The sequence below is a fragment of the Anser cygnoides genome, chromosome Z (genome assembly GCF_040182565.1).
Source record: "Anser cygnoides isolate HZ-2024a breed goose chromosome Z, Taihu_goose_T2T_genome, whole genome shotgun sequence".
Lineage (NCBI taxonomy): Eukaryota > Metazoa > Chordata > Aves > Anseriformes > Anatidae > Anser > Anser cygnoides.
The window spans coordinates 32,162,192-32,189,376 of NC_089912.1; the positions used below are offsets into that span (position 1 = coordinate 32,162,192).

The following is a 27,185-nucleotide window of genomic DNA, read 5'->3' on the forward strand; positions in this document are numbered from 1 at the left end:
GTAATAAACATTTTAGTTACATTTTAAGTTTTCAATTCATTACCATAGATTATCCCATTTCTTCCTCAAATTCTCTTCTACGTTGTTGCTGCTACGCAAGTACTCACATACACTGCCTAACATATTAAGTAAAAATTTCCTGCTCACTGACAAAGGCTGGGTTTTTTGTTCTGCCCTTTAAATGTAACTCTGTTCCACTAGAGGGTAGCATTGTGCTAAAAGCTAAAAAGGTTCAGTTCATTCTACCTTTAACTACCCAACTCCAAATTCTGAAGGCTTCTTCAACAGCATTCCTTTGCAATGTCAACAGTCACAACTTTGCATTTTGAGTGAAATGAATCAGGAGATACTTGACAGTCTCATTAATATTTTTTTTTCTCCTTTAATACAAAATTCTTACTTATATATCAAATCATTCCACATCTTCACCTAATCAAGGCCAACAACTTCAGGAAGATACTGTCACACCAGCATTTTATACAAAGGATACTGGATACTAATATATTTTTAAAAAAGCAATCCTCCCCCACACCCAAACTCCTTTGTCACTTTGATCCTGACAATCAAAAATTCTTTGCTCTTATGACAAACAAAAAAAATAGTTTTGCTAGGAATTATCATCAAATCAACCTCTGCTGGGTTTAACAGAGTGACCAAAGAAGGCATATGATCTAATTTCATAACGGGAAAAAAATGCTGGACAGACATGGTTCCAATGTTACGTATGTTGGGACTAATTTGCTTTTACAATTGCAAACAAAGCTAAGGTGTAAAATCAAGTAAGATGTTCTGCATGTCAAAAACCAAAATTACTGCCCTGGATAGATATAGATTTGTAACAGAGCAAAGGGGTTATTCTGCCCCACACACACACTCTTGGCTGCCCAAGACACTATGGATTTTTAATATTATTTTGATTGCTCAATAATCTGTTCCAGATAATTTTTATCTGAGAAAATGTTTATACAGCACACACAAGACTGTTCAGACCTTCCAAGAGACCTCAGAAGGAACATTACACAAAATTTATGGCCTAAATGCGGCAAAATCTTGAATACATTTGTAAGACTGACAAATGAAGCAAGACAGGCATTACTTTTTTCAGTATTTCACATAGGAAAGCACAGAGGCTGAACTCTACTCACTACTGGACAGAGAAAGACCACAACTTTGACGTTTTTCCCAATGAAAAGCAACAGCATTTGCCAACAGCACTCAAGAAGTAATTTAAAACCTAGTTTAGATACCTGAAGCTGGAGACATATGATCTGGGAACAAATGTAACACGTGTACAGCATGAGAACATAACATGTGTACCTCAGAGAACGTATGCACAGCATGCAACTGGTTCCCTTCCTTTCATAAAGCTGACTGGCTTCCTGCTCAGGATGGACAAGATTTTAATGAGAAGGTAATGGTTGTCAAGTAGAGCATGTAAGTCATCCCTTAAAAAAGCAAGCTAAAAGAGTTTCAATAGATGTACTTTGCAAAGCAACAGTATGAAGGGCATACCCACACAATGCAACAGATTTCTTAAGTATTAATTCTCTTCAAGAGCTATGCCGCCAGATGCAGCATTTCTTGCATGTCACCAGGAATCTGTCTTTGAGAAGGAAAATCTGAAGTCATTAGTAAGACTCCTCAGAACTTCACCAGGGCAAGAGATCTATGCAGCATGAGACGAAGAACACAGGAGAACCTGGCAGGGTTTTTTGTTTGTTTCTGCTTATAAAGAACATATAACCGTACGTATGCCATACAGAGGTACTAGAACACGTTCCTATCTCAAACAACAAACTTCTAAACTTTTAGCAATACTCTGGATCTATCACATCCTTTAACTTTTAGAAATTAAGTGGACAAAATTCAAGGCTCCTGCCTTTCACAACTACCTTTCAGAAATCCCAACTTCAGCATGCAAATGAAAAATAAAACATAGCTGACCCATCTTTTACGGTATAAAAGTCTTCAATCTGTATAGTGCATTTCATTTTTATATTCTGAAGGTCGTAAGTAACACTCCTTTTAATATGTACCTGATAATTTTCAGTGTAAGATGTTCTTTCAGTGGGTTTGTTTTTTAATAAATTTGCTTGACATTAACCATCTCATCTGTAGTCTACATGTCAACCTCTGACCTTAAAGCAATAAATTCTGCCCAATTTTTCAGTTCCTTCTGGGACTGAAGCTAGGAAAATATATGCCATTTGATACCATTAAAAGAATATTAAGCCAAACATTTCTTACTTTAGTATCCCCATCTCTCAACGCAGTCACTACTGCCAAATTTGAGAGGTTAACTTATAGAAACAGCAATTTTTGTTGTTCGTGTGAAAAATTCACCAGAAGTTCAGCAAAGCCAGCAAAGTCTGATTTTAAACATCTTAAATGTTTTCCAAATCAGACTACAAACACAAGCATCAAGGAGATGTACTACACTGAGCATACTCCATCATTCTTGCAGCTCCAAGTGCGGAACAGAAAATCCACACACCGTGTCCTATAGCTACTCGAAGTAACTAAAAATGCTCCATCCCCTCACGCATCCTGTGAGTAACAGGACTGAACATGCAGCATCTTCCTACAGCAGTGTGTAAGAGGAAGCAGCCAGACTAGCACATCTTCAAAAAGAACTAATAGGACTGAAGTTGCTGACAGAGATGATGTAGACTTGCATTTGGGAAGAAATGGGGGAGAAAAGGAAGAAGTCATGGCTGCATCAGCCCAGAAGGGCAAAAAGGCTTTTGTTTCCTGAACTGCACCCTTCCTCCCTCTCCATAGGCTAGAGCCTATGGGAGCCCCCAAGTTTTGTCATCTCCCTGACACTGACAAGTTTCACAAAGTGCCTGGTACTCGTCTAGAGCTGGCCTACGGAGGGAGATCACGCAGTACTGCTGACCGACCCTCCAAGTTTCACCTTGATCCTAACACACGAGTGCCAGCAGGCTGCCCAAGGAAGTTTTTCCATTTATGCTTTCATATCCCACATTGCGGAACCTACACACAGAAAGGTTTAAGTCATCTAGTGCATTAGTAATAACAGACAATTAGTAAGTGCCCCAAAACTCGCCCAACTCTATACAGAAACCACGTGGCAGAGAGAGCAGGATGGCTCCCCACAGCAACAATCACCTATTTGCCTCTACCTTTTCCCCTCTGCAATTACCCAGTTCTTTGATCACGCCTTCCAACTGTTACACCACAAGAGCCTTACACAGCTGATTGCCTACATACTGAGCTCTGCTTCAGCTTCAGAAGACCACATCCCGTGCAGTCAGGGAGGACTGTCCCAGACACAAACTTGTACCTGGCCAGGTAATTAAGCAGATTACCTTGAGGCCTGTGTGCAAGGCATGATGCAGTTGTACTACTTGGCCTCATTCTGCTTTCTCCTAACTAGAGTTTGCGAATGTTATAAGTCATTCATTTCTATTTGATTACACAAATGGTTTTAATAATGCTGTACTAGAATTAGCCAAAGAACAAAATAACCATTACAATAATATACGTTCCCCTTAAACACCACAAAAAACGCACCGAATACTGACAGAAAGTCACTCAATGTTTCACTCCCCCAGATCCAACTTTGAGAGGGAGGCTGTAATATCTAAATGCAACAATTCAGGCTGTTTTTATTCCTCCCAGAAACGTCCTTGAAAACTACCAAATTACTTGTACTTCAAGATCTTAATAAAAAAAAAAAAAATCAGAAGCAGTTCTGATACCAATCACGCTGCCCAGCAGATGGCATCACATCACACCAGTGACATTTACGCGGCAGGTCCAAGAACAATTTTGCCACCATTAAAGCAAAAATAAATGCGAAGTGCAACATTTTTTAAAAATAGATCCCAGAAACAGCAGTGGTTTCACTACTACAGCAGTAGCTGAAACCGATCAAAAGAGGGAAGTTATTTTCTTACAACCCCAGGCAGATGACATAACAGCTATCTCATAAACCTTGACCGTGAAACTTTTTCTTTTAAATATCACCTTTTCCAAAAGGAAAAACAAAGAACAGCAAAATCAATATAAATTTACTGAACACTGTCCAAAAAAAAAAAAAGTGATAAATTACTCACATCGTAATGTACATTTGCCCAACTACCAATTCACCAGAAAAGGTGATACGACACAAATACTTCTGTAAGATGAGCTTTAACTATTATTCATTCTGTCTTGGAGTAGACGAAAACAGGTTCTGCACACACACCCATAACCTTGATCAGTTCCCAACAATACTAATCATATATTTTCTCTGCACAACAAGAGCAACCACATCCTTTCTAAACATTTCTCATACAATCCTGATATTCTTTCATCTCTTCAAATACACCTGTGGGACATCATGAAAAAAAAAAAACAACAGGAATTGCTCTAGGAGCTGCTGGAGACCTTTAACTTGCAATGTAGACATCATTTTACTGAGAATCACTGTATAGTCTACGCTCCAAAACAACTACTTTAATGACAAGCAAGGAGGAATACTTTTGCACCCTCCCTAACCAGAGAATGACAAACTTATCAATACTGTGGAGGAAAGGCAGACAAAACACTGCATATCCCTGTGCCAAAATACAGAAAGCAAGCATGGATTAAAAGGAGGATTTTAACAGGCTTGTAGGAGTCCTGGGCAACCCTCCCAGGTAAGAGGAGAACGCAGCTGCAGGAGACCAATTCTAAAAACATTTTTTTTTTTTAACTAGCCTACCCTGTTTCTGTCTAAGGAATTATTTATATTGTTTAGCAAAAACCACTTTGAAACCTCCTACAATAATATTTCCTATGCCTTCTGTTTTATTATTTTTACAAGTTACTGCAAATACCACAAAAGACAAACCATTTTCTCCCAGATACATTAGAAAATAAAAACAAAACACCTTAAACGACAAAAAAAAGTGTATTAAATACCGTCCTAAATAGTGAGTTGTGTGCTTCCTACCCTGATCAGGCTTTTTGCCAATTGTTCCTTGAATTCACTGAGAAAACTAGTTTATAGCTTTAAGCCCTGGCCTCTTAAAGCACACAGATGTCGTCACTGAGAGTCCCACGGACTTCTGTATTTTTAACAAAAAATGTTAAATGTCTTCTCAGATGAAAATATTACAATTAACATATCTAAATATTTAAAACGCAGCAAAATTCTTAACATGTCATGAGAACTGATTCACAGTCAAAGGCGTGCTAGACATACCTAACAGACCTTTGAAGTAGAACCAAGAACAGCCTACCCTGCAATGACATATGATTGAGCAAATTTGGGTTTCTAACTGAATATCTGATTTAAAAAAAATGACAAAAATAATTTGATTTTCGATTTGATAATTTGATACAAACTTTGGTAACATTTTATACGAATCTTATCCTTCAATTAATATAATTTAATTTGACCTTCAAAACCATCACAACGTGAAAGCCTGCTAAAATACTGTAAACACATTAAAATTAAACAAATTTCAACACATTTATTAGGGCACAGAAAGTTTTTAATGTGGCAGCAAAGGAACTGGCACCAGACACAATCTTATTTAACAACGCTGTTAATCTGGAAAATGGCACACAGCATGTGAATTCTATTAACAGAAAAATACTTAAACTGAGGAAAGCTGTAAACAGTGCCAGGGCTAGATAATAACAGCAACAGCACTGGGCTGTTACTACTTATCCTGTATCTAGTAAAATCAATAGCAAAGTTTCTTATTTAAGAGACAGAAACAAGTTCCTGAGTTTCTTTCAGGCTAAAAAACAGAAATATGTAAACACCAACTGAAAGGGAACTGGGATGGGAGGAAGAGTATCGCACAAGAGTTAGTTTTATCAGTGTTAAAACCGTGAATAAACACTGAGCAAGTTCTGAAGAGAACAGAAGAACTGGTACTTCTCTGTTGGGCCCTGCAAGAATTAGATGCAGTCTTCTCAGAAAACACCCTGCATATTTTGATTAAGAGTGTTATTTAAGAAGAGTAACAACGAAATAAATAAACCACAACAGGTAGAACAGGACATGTCCAATCAGGCACTGGAGGGCACCAATTAGCATGGCTCAGCTGAGCAGATGAGTAGAAATACTTTATGGCTTGACAGCCTCAACTCCTTTTTCTATGAGCCACTGTTATAGACAGGTAAGAGAAAAATATCAATATTCAGAACACCTGGAAGAGTCAAAGTTCATCAGCTTTCCCTGCAAAATTTTGCAAAAGGCTTAGCAGAAATTAAATACTTAATCAAGGTACACCCTGAGCATAGCTGTTGTGTCCAAATGATATACTCAGCTTGATTTATTTTTTTATCTATCAGACTCACTCCCAGCCCTCTTATACTTAAAACATTTACAAAATAAGAAAAGCATGGCAACCTTTTCTCCCATCCAGCATAGAGAAGAGGTAAGATTTAGCACAAGCAGCAGTGCAGCAAGCACGTAGCACTGTCTGGGCAACCACAGGGCTAGAAGGAGAAGACAGAGGTTTTCAAAAACTCTCCCAGTAAATGCCTTGTGAGAACACGACCCATGATAGCCAAGACTTACAGGAGAAATTTGCACAAAGTGGTTTGGAAATGCGCAGGCTTTTCATGTCAGGAAAACAAAACCTGAAAGCAGCTGGAAGAGGGATGGAAAGAAGAACAAGTGGTTCTCCTCCTCACTGAAGTGTATCGGCAACATCCAATACATGGCAGGCAGCTGTAGCTAGATTCCTCCCTGTTAAGCCACCAGGTTTATAGCGACAAACACAGTAACACTTTCTAATTTACAGCCTACTTTCAACATCACCATGGCGCAGAAGAAATTTACCTTTCCTTAACACCACAAGAGGTCTCAGAGCTTATAAAAATAATCCATTTTTTCCAAACACAAAAGAGAATGCTAACATGAACGTGTTTTTAAAATGGCAATAGGAGGTTAAAATCCTACAGCGTATTCGTTTCAGTAGTGGCAGTGTTTTACTCTGGGCTCTTCCTCAGGCATTTTTCTTACTATGAACATAAACCAACTGCCTTGCCAACCACTGCTACTCCAACTCTCTGTCACAGGGAACAGCTTCTCAGGCAGATAACATGCCTGCAGAAGCTACAGTTGATCGTGATGAAAAAGCTGAAAAGTGCTGTGGGAAATGTAGTCTCCCAAAGCAAAAAAAGGTTTCACACCTCCTTCAGTCAAGCTTTGAATCTGCTCCATTACTTTCTCCCCTTCTTTCCACTTCTTTGCTGATTGTTCATACGTTCCCTGGATTGACAACCCAGACATACCAAGTGCCTACCTTGCTCTTTCTTCCTCTCAGCAGCCAAAGCTCCTTTTGCTTTATTACATGATTTTTTTTCCTTCTCCTGTTATATCACATACTCATAAAGAACCAAAGGTTATCAGAGTATCATCTTCTAAACACTTCCCTTACAGACCCATCCATTTTTTTTATACATACAACCAACTTATTTTTCAGAATAATTTACTAACAACCCTAACAGGGTTGTGTCAGAATATGTGGAATCAGACCATTTTCCTAAATAGCTACCTATTACTAAACACTCTAAAAGCCATTACTGATCTACAAATCACAGTTCATGAATCTTCAGTAATTATTGCTTTTACTGTAATAAGCTCTTTTTTTTAAAAAAAAGAAAAAACATTTTTTATTTTTAATACTTACATTCAAACCCATCCTTAAATGTGATTCTCAGGAAAAACACCACACAATTGGATTTTTAATCTAACACACTAAAAAAAAATAATCACTTGGCACATATGAAAAAAATTCCCATGTCTGCCAAACCAGATACAAAGGGATCAATTTACTGCAGAAGGTACAAAATAAGCTCATCAACTTCACTATGATTGTGCCATAAAAGTCCCAATCATATTAAGAAATTTAAGGATAGGAAAGGAGAGTTCATTACTATTCCTAGAACAGAAAATAACCACCCACCATTTCAAAGGAAAAAAAAAAAAAACCAATCTGTCTAGAAACTGAAGATACACTTAGATCAGTATTTAAGGAACCTATTTTCAGCTGAGGTAGGAAGGGACAACAGCTGTGAAGGAGGACCCTTAAAACAATTACTGTGGTTTCAATATAGCTGTTCTGTTTAGAAATATATGCTATATATAGAAACACTAAAAGATACACTAAAATCAAGACAAAAACAAAAAACAAAAAATAACAAAACCCCGCAAATCTATTATTCTGTCCTGCCATAAGCCAATCTCTCAAATCCCCATGATAAATTTCAATGAAGAAACTTCCTAAGCTCTCTCTTCAACCTACACCACAAGAGTCAGACAGGTACCACAGTTTCACCACCTTCCTTCAGAAAAAAAAAAATAAAAAAAAACTTTCTGCAGCCTTGTGTCCTTCCTCTGAATAGGAGAGAATCAGTCACTCAGCCTTGCTATAGAACATAACATTCAGGATTCAACGACATCAAAAACATACACAAAATTGCATTCCCACAAAGCATCAATAACCAGATGAAAGAAGTCTGAAATTTACAGTTGCAAAGCAATACTTACTAAGGGAACCTAGTGTAATGACTGTACAACAATTATAATAAACCACCAAACTTAATTCCCACAGAGATCTAAAAATGTGGAAACTAAGTTTTAACAAAAAAGACAATTTTTGAAGATTAGGCAATTTTTTAAAAATTAGAATAGGCAGTAATTTATAGACGTTTCACATTATTTGCTGATCTGAATACAAGAATAAAACACATACTTAGCGATACAGCATTTTACCAGAGCAGACAGATATGCTGCATCATAATTTGAAGAAAAAAGGAGAGGTAGTATCAAAACCGACTAGGTTTCACTACGTGTTACTGCAGGCTCATGTGCCACACTGCAGTTACAAAATGCATAAAATAGTATGTTAATGATTAGGAAAAATCAGCTGTACAAACAAGTCTGACAGATCTTCATTGAGAGAGTTTTATAAATGATCTATTAGGAAAAAAAAAAAGAACTGAACACTATAATATAAATATAGTACTGAAGAAAAACCTAGATATAAAGCTGGGGAAGGCAGAAAGACAAGAGATTTTCACTGTGTTACCTCACTGCTTCTTCTGCACCTCAGAAACAGATATAGTTCAGTAACGACACAAACACACAGCTTTCTTTACATTTTCTAACTAACTTAAAGTTCTGTTCTCCATTTCCTACCAGACTCTGCTTGACCACTAAACTGCTGAGCTATCTTGAGTTCTCAGGTGCTTGTGAGAAAATCACTCACCCTCACGTGCACTTCTTCAAACACAAATATTTTTAAGACTGCCTCACTACACAATGCGTTGGATTCTTAAGTCTGGCTTACGAATGGATGTCAGAAACACGCAGCTAGTTTTACCAGGAAGACAGCACAGCCTCCTAGCCTGCAGACACCCAGGACAGAGGTTGGGTATGAGCTTGAAACTCTATCCGTTTACCTTAGCAGTTCTCAAGGTGGTGTCACCGGGGCGCAAGGATGAAGAGAGACCTTCAGCCCATCCAGTCAGAGCCATCTGCAGTATGGCGTGTCTGCGCTCCTAGGACAACTTTAAGCCAACTGTTATTTTAACAAGTTTTCTGAGCTCTCCGTAGATGGTTACACCACAGCAGCTCCTACAGGAAACAGTAAGCATTAGCTGCTTTCCTTCCAGGGTCTTCTGCATGCACTAGAGCTGGCACCTACCTTACTCCTCTGATATACCTCTCGGCTGACCAAGTCAGCACTTCATACCTTCCTACAGTTTACAGACCCTACATTAACTTTGTATGACACTGTCATACGTATATTATACATACATATATTATACATACATGCATTTTATGTGGACCTTAATGTCCACATAAAATGTATTTTACAGGCAGAGGCTTGAAACATTTTTGTTTGTTTGCAAGCATCTTTCAGTACCCACAAATACCAACTTAGAGTCAACGGTCCAGCCAATAGAGTCAATTTTCCTTGGGTACAACTGGAAGACACTTTAGGATCGGTACAGGAGGAAAACAAAAGGATTCACAATCCTATTAATGCACATGCACATTCTTTAGCCTTCTTGTGCCCTAAGGTCTGCTTTGTTTTGAATATAGTTTATTGGATCATTCAAAATACTTCCTCTGTAGTTTCTCACTTATGAGACATTCCTCAGGTTCCCAGCAGCTTCGCTAGAGTTCCTGGATCAACAGGAAGAAACTACAGTATGGACCTTTACAACTGCTATACACTGTCAAGACCTCCAAATGCTCAGCACCATGAAAAAGCATGCAGGCAGCACCTTCTTCCATATTAGTGATGTTTAATGCAATGACACATCCAGTTAAGAAAGTACCTGCTTCTTCAAAAGTAATGATTTATGAATTAAAGAGAAGGAAAGATATGTTTTGAAGAAGCTCGACACAAAACAGTGCAAGGACTATGAACAGTATTCATCATTTGCTGACCTGAAATATTAGCACTGAAACAATACATCATGGCATTCCTCAAAGCCAGAGTCAGGAGTCTTCGACCAATTAACAGCCTGGAGTACTTTATTCTTGACTAGACAACTGTACTCTGGCACGTAATTCTCAACAACACACTTCTTCAGCTCTGTGGTCACCCTCCTTGCATTCTTAATGCTTCCAGGAACAAAATATTAACTGAGCTAGTTACAGTAACTAGCTCCAACACTTCAAGGCTGAATAGTACCACAATAGACTACAAACTCCACCCCCTCCAAAAAAAATATAAAAAAATATACATATGAGTGGAGGATTTTAAATGTGACATCATCAGTTAAACCTGAAAATTTGCTTCCTGCAGATCCTCTGCTTCTAAATAAACGTCAGGCAGCAGTTTGGGATGCAAACCACTGCAAGTCTGACCAGTAAGAGTCAATTAATCTAAAGACATCCTTCACTTACAAAGCCACTCTTCTACAGCAAAATCTCAGGCTATTTTCTCAGCCCCCCATGAGAATCTTCCAGAATAGGACAAACTTGCTGTTCTCTCAGATCCTCCCCTGGCAATTTGCAGGCCTTATGCCAAAACAACTGGAGAGAAGATCACAGCATCCCTTCTTTCTGCAGCCAACAGGGCAAATTAACTTTTCATCTTTACATGTAAATAGACAATAACCAAGGCAGAAAAGTGTTAGAAAATGTTATTTGACATAATTGTGTACCGAGACACTCTGCATAGTTTTCACTCTGTCTTCTTAAATTTGTAAGGTATCTTATTAATGTAAGTAACAAATGCAAGTCTATACAAAACAACAAATAATCCTGGTCGTTGTTTACAGCAGGAGTAACACACTCTTCCACCTGTATAGTCAGAGATCAAACCACGCCTGCTGGCATTCTCATCTTATGGGGGACAGGTATGAAATTAATTTCATGTGAGCAATCTTATGCACATCTAGGTTGGAAAAACAAGAATGTTATGTGCACAACATCAGAAGCAGTGCAGTCTCTACAGTTTACTTTTGCCAAGTTCAGTCGTCTTTCTTCGAGGGCATCCTGAATGTTCCTTCTCCATCTTACTTCATTTCCACAGCCAGGTTTAGGGAGAAAGACGACTCTGGACATATGAAAAAAATAATACTAACAATAATTCAGGTGCTAACGGACTCACATTTAGTTTTGGAATGTATGGTGACGAAGTCCAAAGAAACTCCAAATCGCAGTGGTAAAGCCATGCTTGTGTAGTCGTGACCTACGTTCCACCATCGTTACTCCTGGCAAAGCTGTTCTCATCAACCTGATTTCACCAGTGAACTACAGGCTGCCTCTCACTACGTACATTTTCCACTTGCAGTGACAATCCACAATTCAGCTTGCAATTTTGCATACACATAACAACTGTGCACTTAACACCATTTGTGTTAAGCACATCTCCTCATTACCACCCATTTGAAAAGCACATGCAAATAGTTTCAATAATGGAAGCATTTGCTTTGTTGAAGTGAAAGCGAAGTGATAGGACCCTAAGCACAGACAAGCCCTTGTGTCTAAACCCCAGATTTCTTCAGAGCCAATTTCATTCTAACTATCGTAAAAAAAGAGTCCAACCAAGAAAGTTATTTATTCAGACTTCGGCAATTTCAAATTAAATGAACATTAATTTCTAAGCATGCAGCTAATACACAAAAAAAACGAGTTTTTTTTTTTTTAAGTTACAAAAAAATACACTGCCATAGATTTGAACACTATTCCTTGTCAGAATTATTTGTATGGAAGCAAAGACAAGCTGACAATCACAGAAGTCATTATACGATTATAACCTAATAAATTCCTGACCTTGAAAATCTTGCACGATCTATTGCTGCTGGGGCAGGACACTTGAGGTAGGTATCCAGAGAATATCACAACTTCAACAGCTCACAGCACTGCTATCCAAACAGCCACATGCAGGACACCTCCAAATAACCCTACTGCCATTCCAGGCATGTACCTGGATATTTGCTTCCAGGAGCTGATGTTGGGTTCCTGCTATATTATTAAGCATCTGAAGAACAACTCAGTTGGTATGTGGAAGTGCAGAACTTTAGAAACTGGTTTAAAATTACAATTCTGATATGAATACTGATATTCTCAAAGAACTTCGTCCCATCTGTCCAATTAATCCATGCTAATTTCCAGACCGTTTGTACATAAAGACTTCACCTTGCCCTTTCAATTTTCGATGGTAAATACAATCAAGAGAGCTGGCCAACAGCAACACCCCTCAGACAAGAACACTGGCTGCTTTAGTATCAATAAGTTAACACAAGTGAGTCCATATATACCACCCACACTTGCAATCCACTGTTAATGAAAAGTTTTTAAACAACGGCCCTCCTCAACAAATACTGTAAGAATGGTTTGGTGTTACCTGGCAAGGAAACACTTTCTTTTTTTTACTCCTGAAGCTGTCTCGTCTCATCTGAAAACAACATAACACGTTCATGTCTACAACAGCCAGAGAACCCACTGTCTAGAAACATTTTGGAAATAGTTATTTTCTTAAACAGACCAGAGTTAGTTGTGTTACCAAGAAATACTAGAGCTCTGTTTTTCAAAGAGGCTCACAGAGGCAGGCATTAAACTTCTGTTGCATTCAACTCCGACAGGGGCCTACGGCATCCACAGACCTTTGTGAAAATCGTCCTCTTTAGGAACAAAAGTAGGAGAGAGACAGCACAGCAAAGGGAAAAAAAGAACAATGACAAAGAAATAAGAAGGTGACAGATAAAAGTTCAAAGCCAAAAGGAAGGAAAACAAAGAAGAGAATTCATCCTACCAGAGACAGCACCTCTTGTCAGTCAAGACAAGAAACATTGCCTCCCAAAAAGAATCTGGCACCAGGACATGGCAGAAGTGATGGGGGAAGACCAAATCTGACCTGAGATAAGAAAGAAAATGGAGTTATGATCCAGATTTATATTTTTGAAACTTCACCTGTTACTTCATCCATATCTTGCAGGATGTTTTAAAAAAAATCTATGTTTTTTTTTAAACTGATGTCTTTCTTCAGCTGCATTTTGTCAGTGATTGCACTGGGATGCCTCAAATCAAATCTGGAGCAATACTTTGATAAAAATGTGAAATTCTATGTGAATACTGAATTAAAAACAAATCAGGGGGAAACCATAGGAAGTAATAGCTGGAAACAGTGTATGCCACTGAAATGTTCCAGTGAGTCACGAGCTCGTAAGAATGGATTTGGACCTATAAATCTCACTGAAATGGAGTACAGAAACACTAATCCTCATTTTAGTAGAACCTCCTTGGTGTCTTCAGGAAAGGGAACTCTCTACCTGGATCCTGCATGTGCAAACAGAAGAAAACATCACTGGTTCCCGTGTCCAGGCTTCCTGTTTAATCATAATAAAGATTAAGAAGATTTACCCAGGTCTCCAGCTGCAAATGGGAGCAACTTTAAAAGCAAGTCTCCTAGAAGCTCCATATAAAGCAATCACGATGAAGAGAGTTAATACATTCATGAAACTCATTGCAGGGTGACAAATGGATAGTAAAAATGAGAATTCTGGTACTTGGCCAGATCATATACTAGGACTAAAAAAAAAAATTATTTAAATATCTTAACATTAAAAAAATACAAGTTTCATGAAACAAATCCAACCTCCCCCTAACACCCAAACTACACTCTCAAAACAGGTAACATGTATATTTTTCTCCAAGTACTTTGGAGGCTCCAGTGAGTTCTACCCGTACTTAAAAATGAATCCCAACTGAGAACCCATGACTTCCAGTGCTAGAAACCAAGTGATCACCTGTATGCACCTTTGAAATATTATTCTGAGACCTATGGATAAAGAGAAATCACAAGTGATCGGAAAATTGTACTGAAGCTGAAGACATTTATATGATAATTCCCCACAACTTTAACTTGGGACAGACCACACTCATCAATTTTGTAAATGTCAGTAACCTAAGACAAATAAAACTTTTTAAACTGCTCTGACCTGAAGCCTTGATTTACACACTGTCAGCCAGTAAAGCTACTGAGCTTTTCTCTGTGCTCTTCACTGAATTCAAAAAAGACCTATTTCACAGTGTCAAAGCTTATTGTAATGTTGTGCAGGGATGAAGATGTGAATAACCACAAAGACCATAAAAACAAAAGATGATAGGAATAAGTTCAAACCAGATGTTCAGGTGTTGCTTCAGGGACAGGTAAAGGAACCAAATGGGACATCAGACTTGAGATATTCCACAGCCACATTTAAGTCTGAAATAGTCACAAGGCCTGATGCGTGAAGTTTAAGATAAAAACCAAAGCTTTAGCTGCTTAATCTGGATACTTGTTATCCAGACTCAAGAACCTTCACTGAAAAAAGTTCCACAATCTCTTTACATACTATATGAAAAAGCACTTATATTCAGTTTTCATCACTTTCTTGAATATATTAAGTATCTCCTTCTCATATTAGGAAATAAGAATTACAGACTCTTATACAGAAAGGAGTCGAGTCATCTGAGGTAAACACGTTGCAATTTCTATCCATGCAGTAATTCTTCCTCACACATGTCCCGAGTTGCTAACATTACTCTGAGTTCTCTGAACTCGGTATACCCAAGCCGCATAGTGCCTTACAATGCCATTTCTGTATGGGGGACTGACATTTCTGCCTCTAGTTAAGCTTGTAAATCTCTTCTCCATTACGACTTCATTTTCAGAACACAGCACTACCAAATCTGCCCATCTAGTCTAAATCTGGCAGAGGCAAGAACGCGTCCTGCATGGAGGATTTAGCCTCCTAAGTGATTCCAAGAACAAAAAACATGGAAACTCAAACCCTTGCTGGTATTAAAATACAGGCATCTGAGTATCAATCCGTGATCCAAATCCACAGGAGATGCAGTCTTACACAATTACACGTCTTCCTAGAAAAACAGCACCTCGCTCAGTGCACCAGGGCCAACGGTGTTCAGCGAACAACCAGATACCCGTTTTATCATCACGGGGTCAGCCTGAGCCTTTATTTACCACACACTTTTAAAAATTTGCATCGACAATGGGTTTTCTGATACAGAAGTGCTTACAGGGAAAAGGCAGCAAGATTTCCATGTAGCATAAATATCAGCGAATTAACTTTCACAGCACTTCTAAGTCACTTTTTTCCCCATTGAAACTGATGGAAAACAAGACACAGATTAAAACCACAAACCTACCAAATCTACTTGCTCAATCTGGGATGCCAAAGGATCATTTTTTCGGAGCATTTGATTTTCTCAGGTCAGGCATATTTTCAAAGCTGATCACTTAGCTACTACAACTGCAGGTGTAAAAGCTCAGATCCCCCGAAGCCCAAGTCAGGCCTTCCTAAAATAAGGAACAAACATCGAGCAGCCACCTCTGTATTCTCTCTTTGGTGATTTGCCTAGCCCTCCATGTGAGCTCTGCAGCGGAGGAAGGAGGTGGGGTTGATCCAACTTTCCACAACAAAACTCTGCTGTCACCACCTCGACCACCCTTCCTTTCGGCAGCACCCCTACCTGCTCGCTCCCCGTACGGTCCCAAACGGGGCCATGCTCTGACACACGGCAGCCCCCCAGGCACCCCAATGGGGGCTGGGGTAGCACAGAGCAGATTATACACAGCTGTGTAATTGCACAATGCGGATACTCACAGAAGCCTGGATTAGAACCATCCGCAGCCAAATTCTGACATATCCCAGCTCCCGGGGGGCTCAGCGGAGCGTTCTTCTTCAAAGGTGCTGCTGTGTCCAGCAGCTTCTTAAACATATTAACACTTTCTGTATTAGTCATTGCGCTTAACAAACATAAAAACGGAGTAACTGAAGCAACAACAACGACACAACTGTGAATAGTGACATGAAAAACTCTCTCTCAAATGGTATCAGCACTGTAAATAGGCAAAGTACCTGAAAAATTACTTAAATAAAATCTTTTAATTTAAGATGTATCAATTTCATTTGCCCAGTACTGCTCACAGAACTTGCGTCTCTCTCTGCACACCTCCCCAGAGCCCCTGCTAGTCACCATTAGCTCAAACAAGCATTTGTAACCAAGAGTTATTTAACCACTCTTCTCCCCACACGCACACCCAGTGATGTTAGACATATCATAGTTCTATACCCATTTTTCTGCTTAAGGTGTTGACCACCAACCTTTCAACACTGACCATTTAAATTTAATTTTTTTTTTTCGCTGTCTCCCATAGAATGATCCATGACACTAATTCTTACCACAAGCCTGAGAGAAAAAGTGGTCTCTCTCTACACCTATTTTTGGAGGACCTTGTTCACATACGCTGCAGGGACATCATCATACTGGTTCACATGCAATATGCTTCATAAGCCATCATCCATAAACCTTTTTTCTTCTTAAATGAAAGCGTAGCTTCCTCAAAACCCGAAAATACTGTGGCTGTTAAATATCACTGAGGTACCCAGATCTTTTTTATTATTATTATTAAATGATGACTCAGTTCCTTGCTGAAAACAAACAATAGTTCAATAATAAAGCAAATTACTGTGATCCAATATTTTGAATCACATTTGCAGCTGTTCAGGTTTAACATTAACATATTGTGTGTCCTAGACATACTCTTACTAGATAAATTATCACGCCAGTGCACATTCAGGTATTGTACCAAGTTATAACTGGTCTCACAGATACGTTTCTTCATTATTAAATGCAATACTCCATCAACGCAGTGCCTAGAGTACTTTATATGAAAATTGTGCAGTTCCATTACCTGAATTAAGAGTTTTGCATGCAAAAGTACATTAATTTTGCATTTGGTGGCAACTGTATAACTGACACTACATGAAATATTCACAGTTATATATCAGCTGCCACACGTTATTTGGCTTGACAGAAATTTGTAGTTTCACTCTACAGCTCAAGTACGATACACATATGGTATAATTTGGAGGATCAGGTGTTACTCTAGTCTTCAAAACCTTTATTATGGATAACATTTTATGTATGTTTTTTATCCTGACCATACAGAAAATGTTATTGGCCCAGACTCCCAGTCTTTCCATGGTACAGCTAAAAGACTGGAGCTAATGCTGCCCTGACATTAACCATTCTCAAATGGTTAGCACATGTAGTTCTCGAGACTTCTAGGATGCATTTATTTACCCTCCCATTACAAATAAAGAACTGACTTAAGGTTCGTACCTTATTACCACACACTTGTAACTTTTCTTCACTTGGAACTGAGATTACTTGCCTTGCAAAGCTCTGCTGATCCGTAAGAAGTGCTGACAAACGGGCACCAGTAAAAAATAAACAAGCAAAAACACACACAGAAAAAAAAACCACACTACAAGCCACTTGCACTGCTACTAGCTTTTTGAAGCTTAAAGAATACATCCCTAAATGCATATAAGAAACAAACTATGGAAGAGAGTCGGGGAGGAGGGGTACAGAGTGTGCAGGAGATAGAATCGAGTGTTGCCGGGAGCCCTCTGGAACTGCTGGGACAGGAGAACAGAATCCAGCCCCTTGTACGACCAGTAATGCTGCAGCAACCCAGTTTTACAAAAGATGTGCAAAAGAGGTCTTCTAATGATATTTATGGGAGTTATAATTCTGTTTTATGCTGTCCTGTGTGCTGTGCACTGTTGTACGAAACAGTCATGACTCGACGCACAGCCATAGAAAGAAGATTTACAATATGCAAAATACCTTCTGCTATACTTTCCAGAATATAAAAATTCACCTGTCTGTTCCTTGTAGGCTGCCAAGGATTGCACCACCACTCACTCCTAAACATAGGGACTAACGCAGAGAAACACAGTGGATCACTCCTGTAAAGGGAATGACAAGAAAACCAAGAGCAGGGGGTGACCTCACCTTGTGTTCTACCAAACCAAAGGCAGGGAATAACCAGTTTCCTAACACCAAGTCATAGAACAGGGATGGTTTTAAAAAATTAGAAATAAGTAGTATTAGCAAAAGGTGGATAAACACTAACAACTACTCTTGACAGTATTACCACAAAGCCTCTGAAACACAGAATGAACATTTCAAGGAAGAGGAACAACAAATCATGTTATACTTGTGCCTATTTTCCTGAAGTGGGGAGAAATGTGAGCCCAGAGCTCACCTGCGAGAAGCAAACACAGTGGAAAGGGAGACTGCAGTTCCATTTTTTCTAAAGGGTACAAAAATAGTTAAAAAAGATGCAAGAAAATCTTGCACTTTTGTAAGTAAAACTGCAGTTCTTGTAAAAACTGCATTTTTATAGACAATTACACCGAAGAAGACAGTCAAGAAATCCTAATGGAGTGTCAGCTTAAATCTCCATCTGATGCTTTTATGGCCTATTTAGGGTCCCAAGACTTTGGGGTACCAACTTCTCTAGCATTTACCCTACCAGAGACATCCCTTCCCATCACGCAACTGGTACAGCGTTCCAGATTCTGTCAGGAGCAATCAATAAACCTTGTTTGTAACTCAGAGGAGGGGTCATTTTTAAAGGGAACACACAGAAAAGGTGTCAATTCTAAAAACTTGCTTTTCTCCCTTGCACCATATTCTACCAAGACACATCCTCCCGACTAAGTCGCATTGGATCAAAATTGTCAGCTGTGAATGACATTATACAGACCTGCAGCAAGAAGTAATTTTTTGTGAATATTTCACTTCTAATGATTTCTGTATATGTAACAAAATCAGGTTTCTAAGCCTCTTTTCCAGAAAGTTGGAAAAGCACGCCTCCTACATTAAGAGGAATTATTCTAACCCCATAAGTAAAGTTGACTAAAACAAAAGATCCGAAATATGAAGTAAAAGGAGTAGCAACGAGAAATTAAGCTAGATTTTTATAAAAATCTATCACAAAGATGCAGCAATACATGTCCTATTTAATTTCATGGTACTCTCATGGTTTCAGTCATGCACATGCACACACACACGCACACTCAAAGAGTCTACATCCACAATGTGAAATTACCAGAATTCACGCTCGCCAACCGATTTTCTTTCCTTGTAAGTGAAGTATTTCAGTTTTTCAAAGTAAGCACAGCTAGAAAGAACAAACACTGAAGAATCTGGTTCAGAAAGAAAATACTAAGCTTGGTTTTGTTAAAAATCACTCCTAAATACCAACAAAGCCAGTATCCAAGCACAGGGATATAACTCTCACTGCTACAAACAAAAATTGCTGCCCACTAGGGAAATTTATGATGTTGCTTCCATCAGAAACGTACTTGGAAGGAAACCTCTTACTTTCAGATTTTCCCTGTCTTAACAGAAAGGCTGGTCAGGACTTTCTATATTTCTAACTTATTTTATCAGGACTTCTTAAAAAAGACACTAAAATACCACAGCAAATACCACAAACTTCGAAAAAACAATGCCCATGCACTTATCTCTGAAAAGCATGAAAACAACACACGATATTGCTTCCATAATTTTTACCTGTTCAGTCTAGAAAAGTTTGCTTCCTACTACTGTACTTTAGAGAGTATCGTTGCTACAAACACTATCGACAGACTTACAGAGCTCATCATCACGCAACGTCACTAACGAAAACTCTGTGATCAACCCTCATTACACTCATTATTTTTCAGCAACTGCATCTTTAGTCACGCACAAATCCAGCATCTTCATCTCTGCCCTCTTGAGAAAAGAGGTATTTCATAAGGAAAGGAGGTGGGTGGGAGGAGAGAAAAGGGAGAGCTGGTTTGGTACCCATACTAAATTTTAACTTCACCAAATAAAAGATGGCTTGTGGATTCTGGCAAGACAATTGTTTGATAAACAAGCGTGCTTACTCGCGTGAAGAAGAAGCCTGCAAGCTATGTGCAGGCCGTACACCGAAAATCTCCTGCGCGCTGTTGTCCAGCAGCAAGCCACCGGCTAGAGGCCAGCCACACTACCCACCAACACCGAATTCTCCTGTAGCGTTTCTGCCGAAACATTCCAAGACTGGGTAAAACAGCCGAACGAGATAAGGGAGAAAATGGAGACAGGTGCTGGGCTAAGTTCCTAACATGGCAGAAAGTTGTATTTTTCAGGTGACCGGCCGCGGCTTCGCGGCGTGTTTCCACGCTACGCTCGAAGCGCCTTACCTGCTGCGAGACAGGCTGGGGGAAAAAAAATAAATAAAAATAATAAAAAAATAAAGAAACGGAGGCGTTTTTCTCCTGATACCACGTAACCGTCCTTTTTCTGCTCGAGTCCCCCCGTTGGCTTTCGGTCCTCCCCACCCATCCCCTTTCCCCCCCACAAGCTCCCCCGCAGCACCCGGCAGCCCGGCGGCCTCTCTCCGGCCGCCACCGCCGCGGGCACCACCGGGCGGCCCCGGGGGCTACTCCCCGCCCGCACCGCCCCTCTCTCTCCCTCTCCCCCCCGGACACGTCGGCACCGCGGGCCGGGCCGGGCCGGGCCGGGCCGTGCCGAGCCCCCGGCGGGCCCGCAGGAGCGGCGGGGCCCCGGTCAGGCCGCGCGGGGCCCGCTCCCTGCCGGCGGCCGCCTGCCGCCCCCCCCCCCCGCCGCCCATGACACTGCAGAGCGCGGCCGGGCCGCCGCCCTCCGCCGCCGCCGGGGCCTCTCTTCCGCCGCCGCCGGCTCCGCGGGCCCCCTCCCGGCGGCGGCGGTGGCGGCGGCGCCATGATGGTCCGCCCGGCGGGGCGTAGCGCCAGGCCGAGCCCCGGGCCCCGCCGCCCCCGCCGCGCCGCTCACCTTCATGTCGGGACATCCTAGTCCGGAGGCGGCGGCCCAGGCCCGTCCCGGGGCTCCCGCGGGCTGCTCGGGCGCCGCTGCGGCCTGGCCCCCCCCCGCCGAAGCCGCCGCCGCCGCCGCTGCACGCACGGAGCCCCGGTGCGAGAGGAGAGGGGCCGAGGGCAGGGCCGAAAGGGGGCCAAAATATGAGAGGCGGCGAGCAGCCGGCCTCCTCCTCCTCCTCCTCCTCTTCCTCCCTCCCTCGCTCGCCCTGCGGGGGGCGGATCCGGCGGCGGCGGCTTCCCGGGCGCCGTGACACGGTGACTCCGGGCCCCGCCGGCCCCTGGCGCCGCCTCCCTCCGTCCCTCCTTCCCTTCCCTTCGCTTCCCGTCCCTTCCCTTCCTTTCCTTTCCCTTCCCTTCCCTCCCGCTCCGCCCGCTGCCGCAGCAACGGCGGCGGCGGGGCTGCCGGAGCGCCGCCGGCCCCTTCCTCTCCTGCTCTGGGAGGAAGAGGAAATGCAGGCTCCAGCGGGGCGCTCGGCGCCGCCCAGGCCCTCCCGGCGCGGATCACGGGGGGAAAAAAAGAGGAGAAAAAAAAAAAAAGAAAAAAAAAAAAAAGGGGTCCTGCCGGGACGGGACGGGACACGGGGAGCCCGGCCCGCGGGCGGTGAGGGATCGGGGCCCGGCGGTGGAGGGGCCTGGCGGCTGAGGGGCTCGGTGCGGCCCCGGGGGTGAGGCTGCCAGACCCGGCCTGGCTTGGGGAAGAGCATCCATCGGCTTTTTATTAAAAGAAACGTTAAAAAAGGGAGAACCGAGACCACCACATGTTCTCCAAGTCGCTTATTGTTGCTCATTCTGGACGTTTTGTGGAATGGTTTGTTGTGGACTGTGTGTCAGGCACTGCATCCTCCTCTTCCCCGTTATTATTATATTTTATTTTATTTTCATCTTCTCTCTTTCTCAGGCCAGCAGAGTATTCCAGTATTCCTGCCAGAAGCATCCTCCTGTCACTCCCCAGCCCAGCGAAGGACACGGAGGCCCCACATGCCGTCCATCACCAAAGTCCGGACAAGGCTCGGTTTCTCCGCGCAGAGAGAACTTTCTGTCCCGTCACGCTTGCTTTCTGTCCTGCCGTGAAAGCGGTCGGTCTTCAAACAAGTAAAAACTCGTGACGTGGCTGTGCTCCTTCCTGGTTCAGATGTACATTGGGTATATCAAGTATCCTGCTGCCATGCTGCCTGTCTCACCAATTTCCTGTTCTTCCCCCAAATTTCTTTCTGAACAGCACAGTCTCTCCTTCTCAATCCGTGCTACTTCCACCTGCTTTCATTTTACTCTGCATTTTCATCTCCTACCCTGCTCCTAACCCCACTCTATCTTTTAACTCTACAACCCCAACACCTCCATATTTTTCACTACCTTCCCTTCTTCCTGCTAAAGGCTTTAAGTTCAATTCCCTCTTTGCTCTCTCCTCCCCAGTCACCATTCCGTGAATAAATTTACAATCTACCCCCAGTTTCCCCGCTGCACCCCACATTGTGCCACAGGCCCTGTGTACCTGCCCTGATCCTGCAATCCCTGTACATTCCTGGTGGTGAAGTACCTCTATAGTCTGTTTTGAAGGCCAGGAGGGCCTACAATCCAGAAAGCCAAGCACCGAGCTGCAAAGAAAGGCTGAAGCGAACAGTAAGTGCTGAAAGGAGAAAATGCCAGCCTCATTCCCTGCATCACCCCCATGCCAATTGTGTGATGCCTCCACTTCTCCCCCTGACGTGTTTGTACACACTTCTCCCCCTGTACTCTGCCTACTTGCTTCACTTCTATTACTCCCTTGCCTGAGTGCAGCTTGATAACCACAGTGCCTACTGAGAGTGTAACCCAGATCCATCCTGCCTGAAAAGATGTGGGCATCTTCATGAGAAGCGAACAATACCTTTGTATGGAGAAACCGAGTGACATTTTGGCTGAAGAGAGTCAATGGCTTCACAGCTTCTGCAAGCAGGGCAAGAGTCAACGGCCTTGCAATGTTTGCAAGAAACACCACAGATGAAACAAAGCTGACGAGAAATCTGCAAATGTCATAGAACTCCCTACAAAAGAGTGAAAGGGGCACCTCCAAGGCCGTGCAGGGGCGAAGCTGTCCCTGTCTGTCCACCTTTTCACAGCAGCCGTGCACAGAGTGGGGCAATGGGTCACGTGTCCCACTACTGTATTTTAGCACCAGCATTTTTAAATGCAAGCAGCAATTGTCTCACCACGGTGGAAAGTGCAGACCATCAGCTGCTCTTAGCTGATGCTACCCTTCAGTTTCTAGAAGAGCTCTGGAGCAAGTTGTCATGCAAGATGCTAACTCTGCTGGCTGGCAATATCTTGTCCCCTTGCCCCACCCTGAGCACTCTGCTGCCGTTTTGACCCATGTTCAGCTTTATCCTTTTACTGGTAGACTCACCTTCAAGATGAGGAGCTCCTTTCCACACATCTGGTAAAACACAAACTGCAAATAAGGCTTTTTGGGGCACCCAGAAGATTCGGACTCAGTTCTTGGTCTTGCAAGACCTTGGGCTACTCACCTCATCTCTCCACGCTTCAGTTACAAATTGGCTTAATAACCCTCCTGTCCCTGTTAAGCGTTATTCACATGAAAGTCCCCTGAATGCCCATGTTAGTCCTACACATGTTGGGGAGCTCCCCAGCAAACAACTTCTCTGAAACAATCCTGGAGCCTGTGGCAGACAAGCAGAATTATTTATTCTATATAACAGTAATTATATACTGCTTTCTTGCCTTAATGCCAGTATCTATACTAAATGAGGCAGGATGGGTAAAAGCCTTGACACTCTTGGAATCACATTATAATATGCTAGCATGTGCAACAGTACTTAAAAAAGGTACCTGCTTATATCCTTCGGTGGGGATTTTGCTGATTATCTGCCCTGCAAAAGTAGCAAATACGGTAAAGGTTAAGGCACCCATGCTTCCACAGATGAGCATGTGACAACTCCAGCCGGGTAAGGACAGAGGCACCTATCAGACAATCTGAAGGTCCTTTACAAGGTCATGGCCACCAGTCAAAAATATTCTTACCACCTCTGCATTAACTCGGTAGTTAATAACCTATACTGCCCTTGTTTTGAGCAGCATTTTTCTTCAAATCCGTGCATTGTTACTCCACAGGTAGAGTAAGAAAGAGAGATTTTATTGAGGTTTACAAAGTTCTCATGGAGATGGATCCCTCTGTCCCTGAGGGAAGAGCCTACCATAATCAGGTTTCTCATTCTTTCTCTCCCATGTGGCAGAATAATCTATAGGTGAGGCTCGGTGTAGGGCCGCAAGGAAAAAAATGTCGACATGAGCGTTTTCCTTTTGGGTAAATGCAAGCTGAGAGATGAAAATTTACTTACCCAAGGTCACTCAAGGTCAGAGGAAGGCAAGGGATTAGAGACCCAGATCTCAGAACTAATTAGGCCACTGTATAAGCCACAGTGAGAACAAGGAAGAAAAAACATGACTTTTCCCAACATGATACCGTAATACGACAAAATTTGTACCCGAAAGCAGCAGAACCCTGTGAAATAGGGAGGAGGTGCTTTTGTAGTCGTGTGCGTTTCCTCTCCCTGCCACAGCAGGAGAGCTCAGTACCTGGAGAGGAGCAGGACAAGCGCAGATAATGAACTGAGTTCAGTCATCCTAGAGGTGACGTAAGTGATAAAACCATTAGGTTAGGAGCCGCTTGGTCCATTAATCTACGTGAAATCTTTCACCCCTTTGCAGGCTACTTGAAGTGATGGTTTTGCTCGTATCAGTGCTATTCCCACCAGACTACAGCCACGTGAATATGTGGTCTCCTCAACACTTTGCTTGGGCTTATTAGCGAGGCTGAGCATCCTACTGCATGAAACACTGAAACCTCGTTGTCTTCATTAATCTGCTCGATGATTCCGCTTCACGTCCGGAGGTAAGATGCGCTGTCATCAGAGCAGTCTGTAACTTACATAAATCTGTTGGTTGGATGAGTCCAGTCGTCGTAAGACAAATATGGCACTGTGACTGCTCACACACTCAAGTGAACCTTATACACGGGTGCACACCAGGGTCTCCCACTACACTTTCCCTTCTAACTGCTGCTGTCCTGCCTCCTCTCGCTCAGTCGTCGTTCGATGTGATGTAGAGCTGCTTGCTGGCTGTGTTCAGCAAGCTCCGTGAGGAAAGCTTTTAAACCGAAACAGAGGAAAGCAGCCTTGCTATTTTCTGATTTATAAGGAAAAACCTGAAAGAAGTTTGCCTACCAACCTTACTCTGTTTTGTTTTGGATCCTGTGCCAAGGACAGCTGTTCTGCCATCATAACGGACCAGAAGACACAACGATTCTGGGATTCCTGTGGATGGATGCTAGACAGGAAATGGTATTTCCACATAAATACTGCTTGTAAACGTAATCCTCTTTCCTTCCAAATACCCAGGCCTACTGATGGTGTCGTGCAGTCCAGCCTGAAGCACCCAAAGCACTGAGGATCAGCACAAACAAACTTGGAGTCACCAGGAAAATCAGACGGCTTTGCTTGTTGGTGTCCTTTGGAGTACAAGCATTCCGCTGAAAGAGATATCCCACTGGGCTTGACGTGTCACCAGAGTCATCCCTCCTCTGGGGAGTTTATTGGGTGTTGGGGCTAAACTGAACTGAGCACAACCACGTGTGCCATAAGATGCTCATCACCAGTTTAAACTTCTATTAGAAATCCTCTTTTCTGAAGGTTGGACACTGCTGGGATGCGCAGTGTCATCTGGTGGCACCCCTGTGTTTGCATACATGTACCCTGAAATCACTGCCTTCTCCCCAGCCCGTCTGTAACAGATGTTGCATGCTCCCAAAACCTCTTTGGAAGCCAGACAGATGTCGTGGGGAATTTAAGCTGATCAGCACTCGCACACAGTCAGACATAAGCAAGCAGGCATTGCACAGAGTGCTAGAACTGTGTTGCTCTTTTCCTTACACCAGCAAATGTACCCAGGCTCCAGGAAAAAAAAAAAAAAAAAAAAAAAAAAAGCAGGAACTCTTTTGCTGTTCTCCTCACTGTTCCAGAACGTTCTAATTTGGAGTCACCTTTCAGAGGTTATTCCAGATCTGTCCTTCACTAACGAGAGCTTTCTTCGTTTCTTCAGTTTCTGACGCTGGTTAAGACACCAGGTGTTGATACAAAGGTTACGGTGACCCTACTACCTCATTTTCTTCTGCTTTTCTGGCCAACGCTTCATGAAGAGTTTGAGCCAAAGCAAACACTGAAAATTCATCAAGTCATTCTGTCCTCTTACAGAACTATTTCTCACTGATTGCATACCAGCACCAGTGCCTTGTCATGGCATGGTTCCAGCAGGCACACTGTTCTTACAGGACCTGAAGTCGCATGGTATGAAGAAATAGAAACAGCTCTTAAAAATTCTCCGAATTCCAGCTCTGCTCCCTGTCCGAAGAGGACAAAGAAAAAAAATAATTTACCATTTCTCAGAGTTATAATGACTGTTCCTTTGGAGGTTACCACTGAACCAACCAGTATTCATCTACTTGATAACCACATATGTTGCTGTTTTGACTCCATTCCATGGGAATGAATCAGAAGCAGAGAATCTCAAGCGCTGTTCCAGCAAGGAGGAGATACCCGGGTGTATCCTGTTTACTTACAAAGCCCTGTTTCAATGAGCAGGAGGAAGCAAACAAAACAATATCTGCTCATCATTACAAACAGTTCTTCCTCTCATTCTCAGCTATATTGTATGCACATGTTTCTCAGAGCCTTGCTACAACACTGCTGCTGGCTATGAGCTCGGCTTTTGTGGCTCTCTGATCTTCTTCTCAACGTTTCTTCCCTGCTGTCCCCCACCTCTTTCAAAATGACATCCACTCTTGGGCGGGTTCCCTGGGAGTTCAAAGCACCGAGTGGCCCTATCTGGCCTTTTTGAGTCATGCTCTGTGCCTGTTCTTGTGGTTGGATGCCGTTTGATACCAGAGACAAGCTGCTCCTTGCGAAGGATAGTGGTTAATCTCAGATCTATGTTTCTTTTCAGTAAAATTTAAGCCAACTGCTACCTTA

At 42.2% G+C, this 27,185-nt stretch overlaps 1 protein-coding gene and 1 long non-coding RNA gene across 7 annotated transcripts in view; one reads left to right on the top strand and one right to left on the bottom strand.

Annotated features, from left to right (window-relative positions):
- The window catches only part of KCMF1 (potassium channel modulatory factor 1), a 53,424-nt gene extending 31,835 nt beyond the window's left edge, over window positions 1-21,589 (bottom strand). For 2 of the 5 annotated variants that reach the window (XM_066988338.1, XM_048079808.2), the window contains exon 1: window positions 20,509-20,655. In XM_066988338.1, the coding sequence (XP_066844439.1) occupies window positions 20,509-20,650 (142 nt within the window). In that variant the 5' untranslated portion in view covers window positions 20,651-20,655. Of the gene's footprint in view, window positions 1-9,417; window positions 9,440-13,232; window positions 13,313-20,508; window positions 20,656-21,121 lie in introns of those variants that run through there. The other 3 variants (XM_048079809.2, XM_066988339.1, XM_048079810.2) reach the window with 3 other exon arrangements.
- LOC125184846 (uncharacterized) lies at window positions 21,588-27,185 on the top strand. Of its 2 annotated transcripts, XR_007169351.2 has the most exons (3): window positions 21,588-21,973; window positions 22,064-25,054; window positions 25,560-27,185. It is a non-coding gene; the product is annotated as an uncharacterized lncRNA (long non-coding RNA). The 2 variants fall into 2 exon arrangements; XR_010827762.1 differs by having other exon boundaries at window positions 22,064-27,185.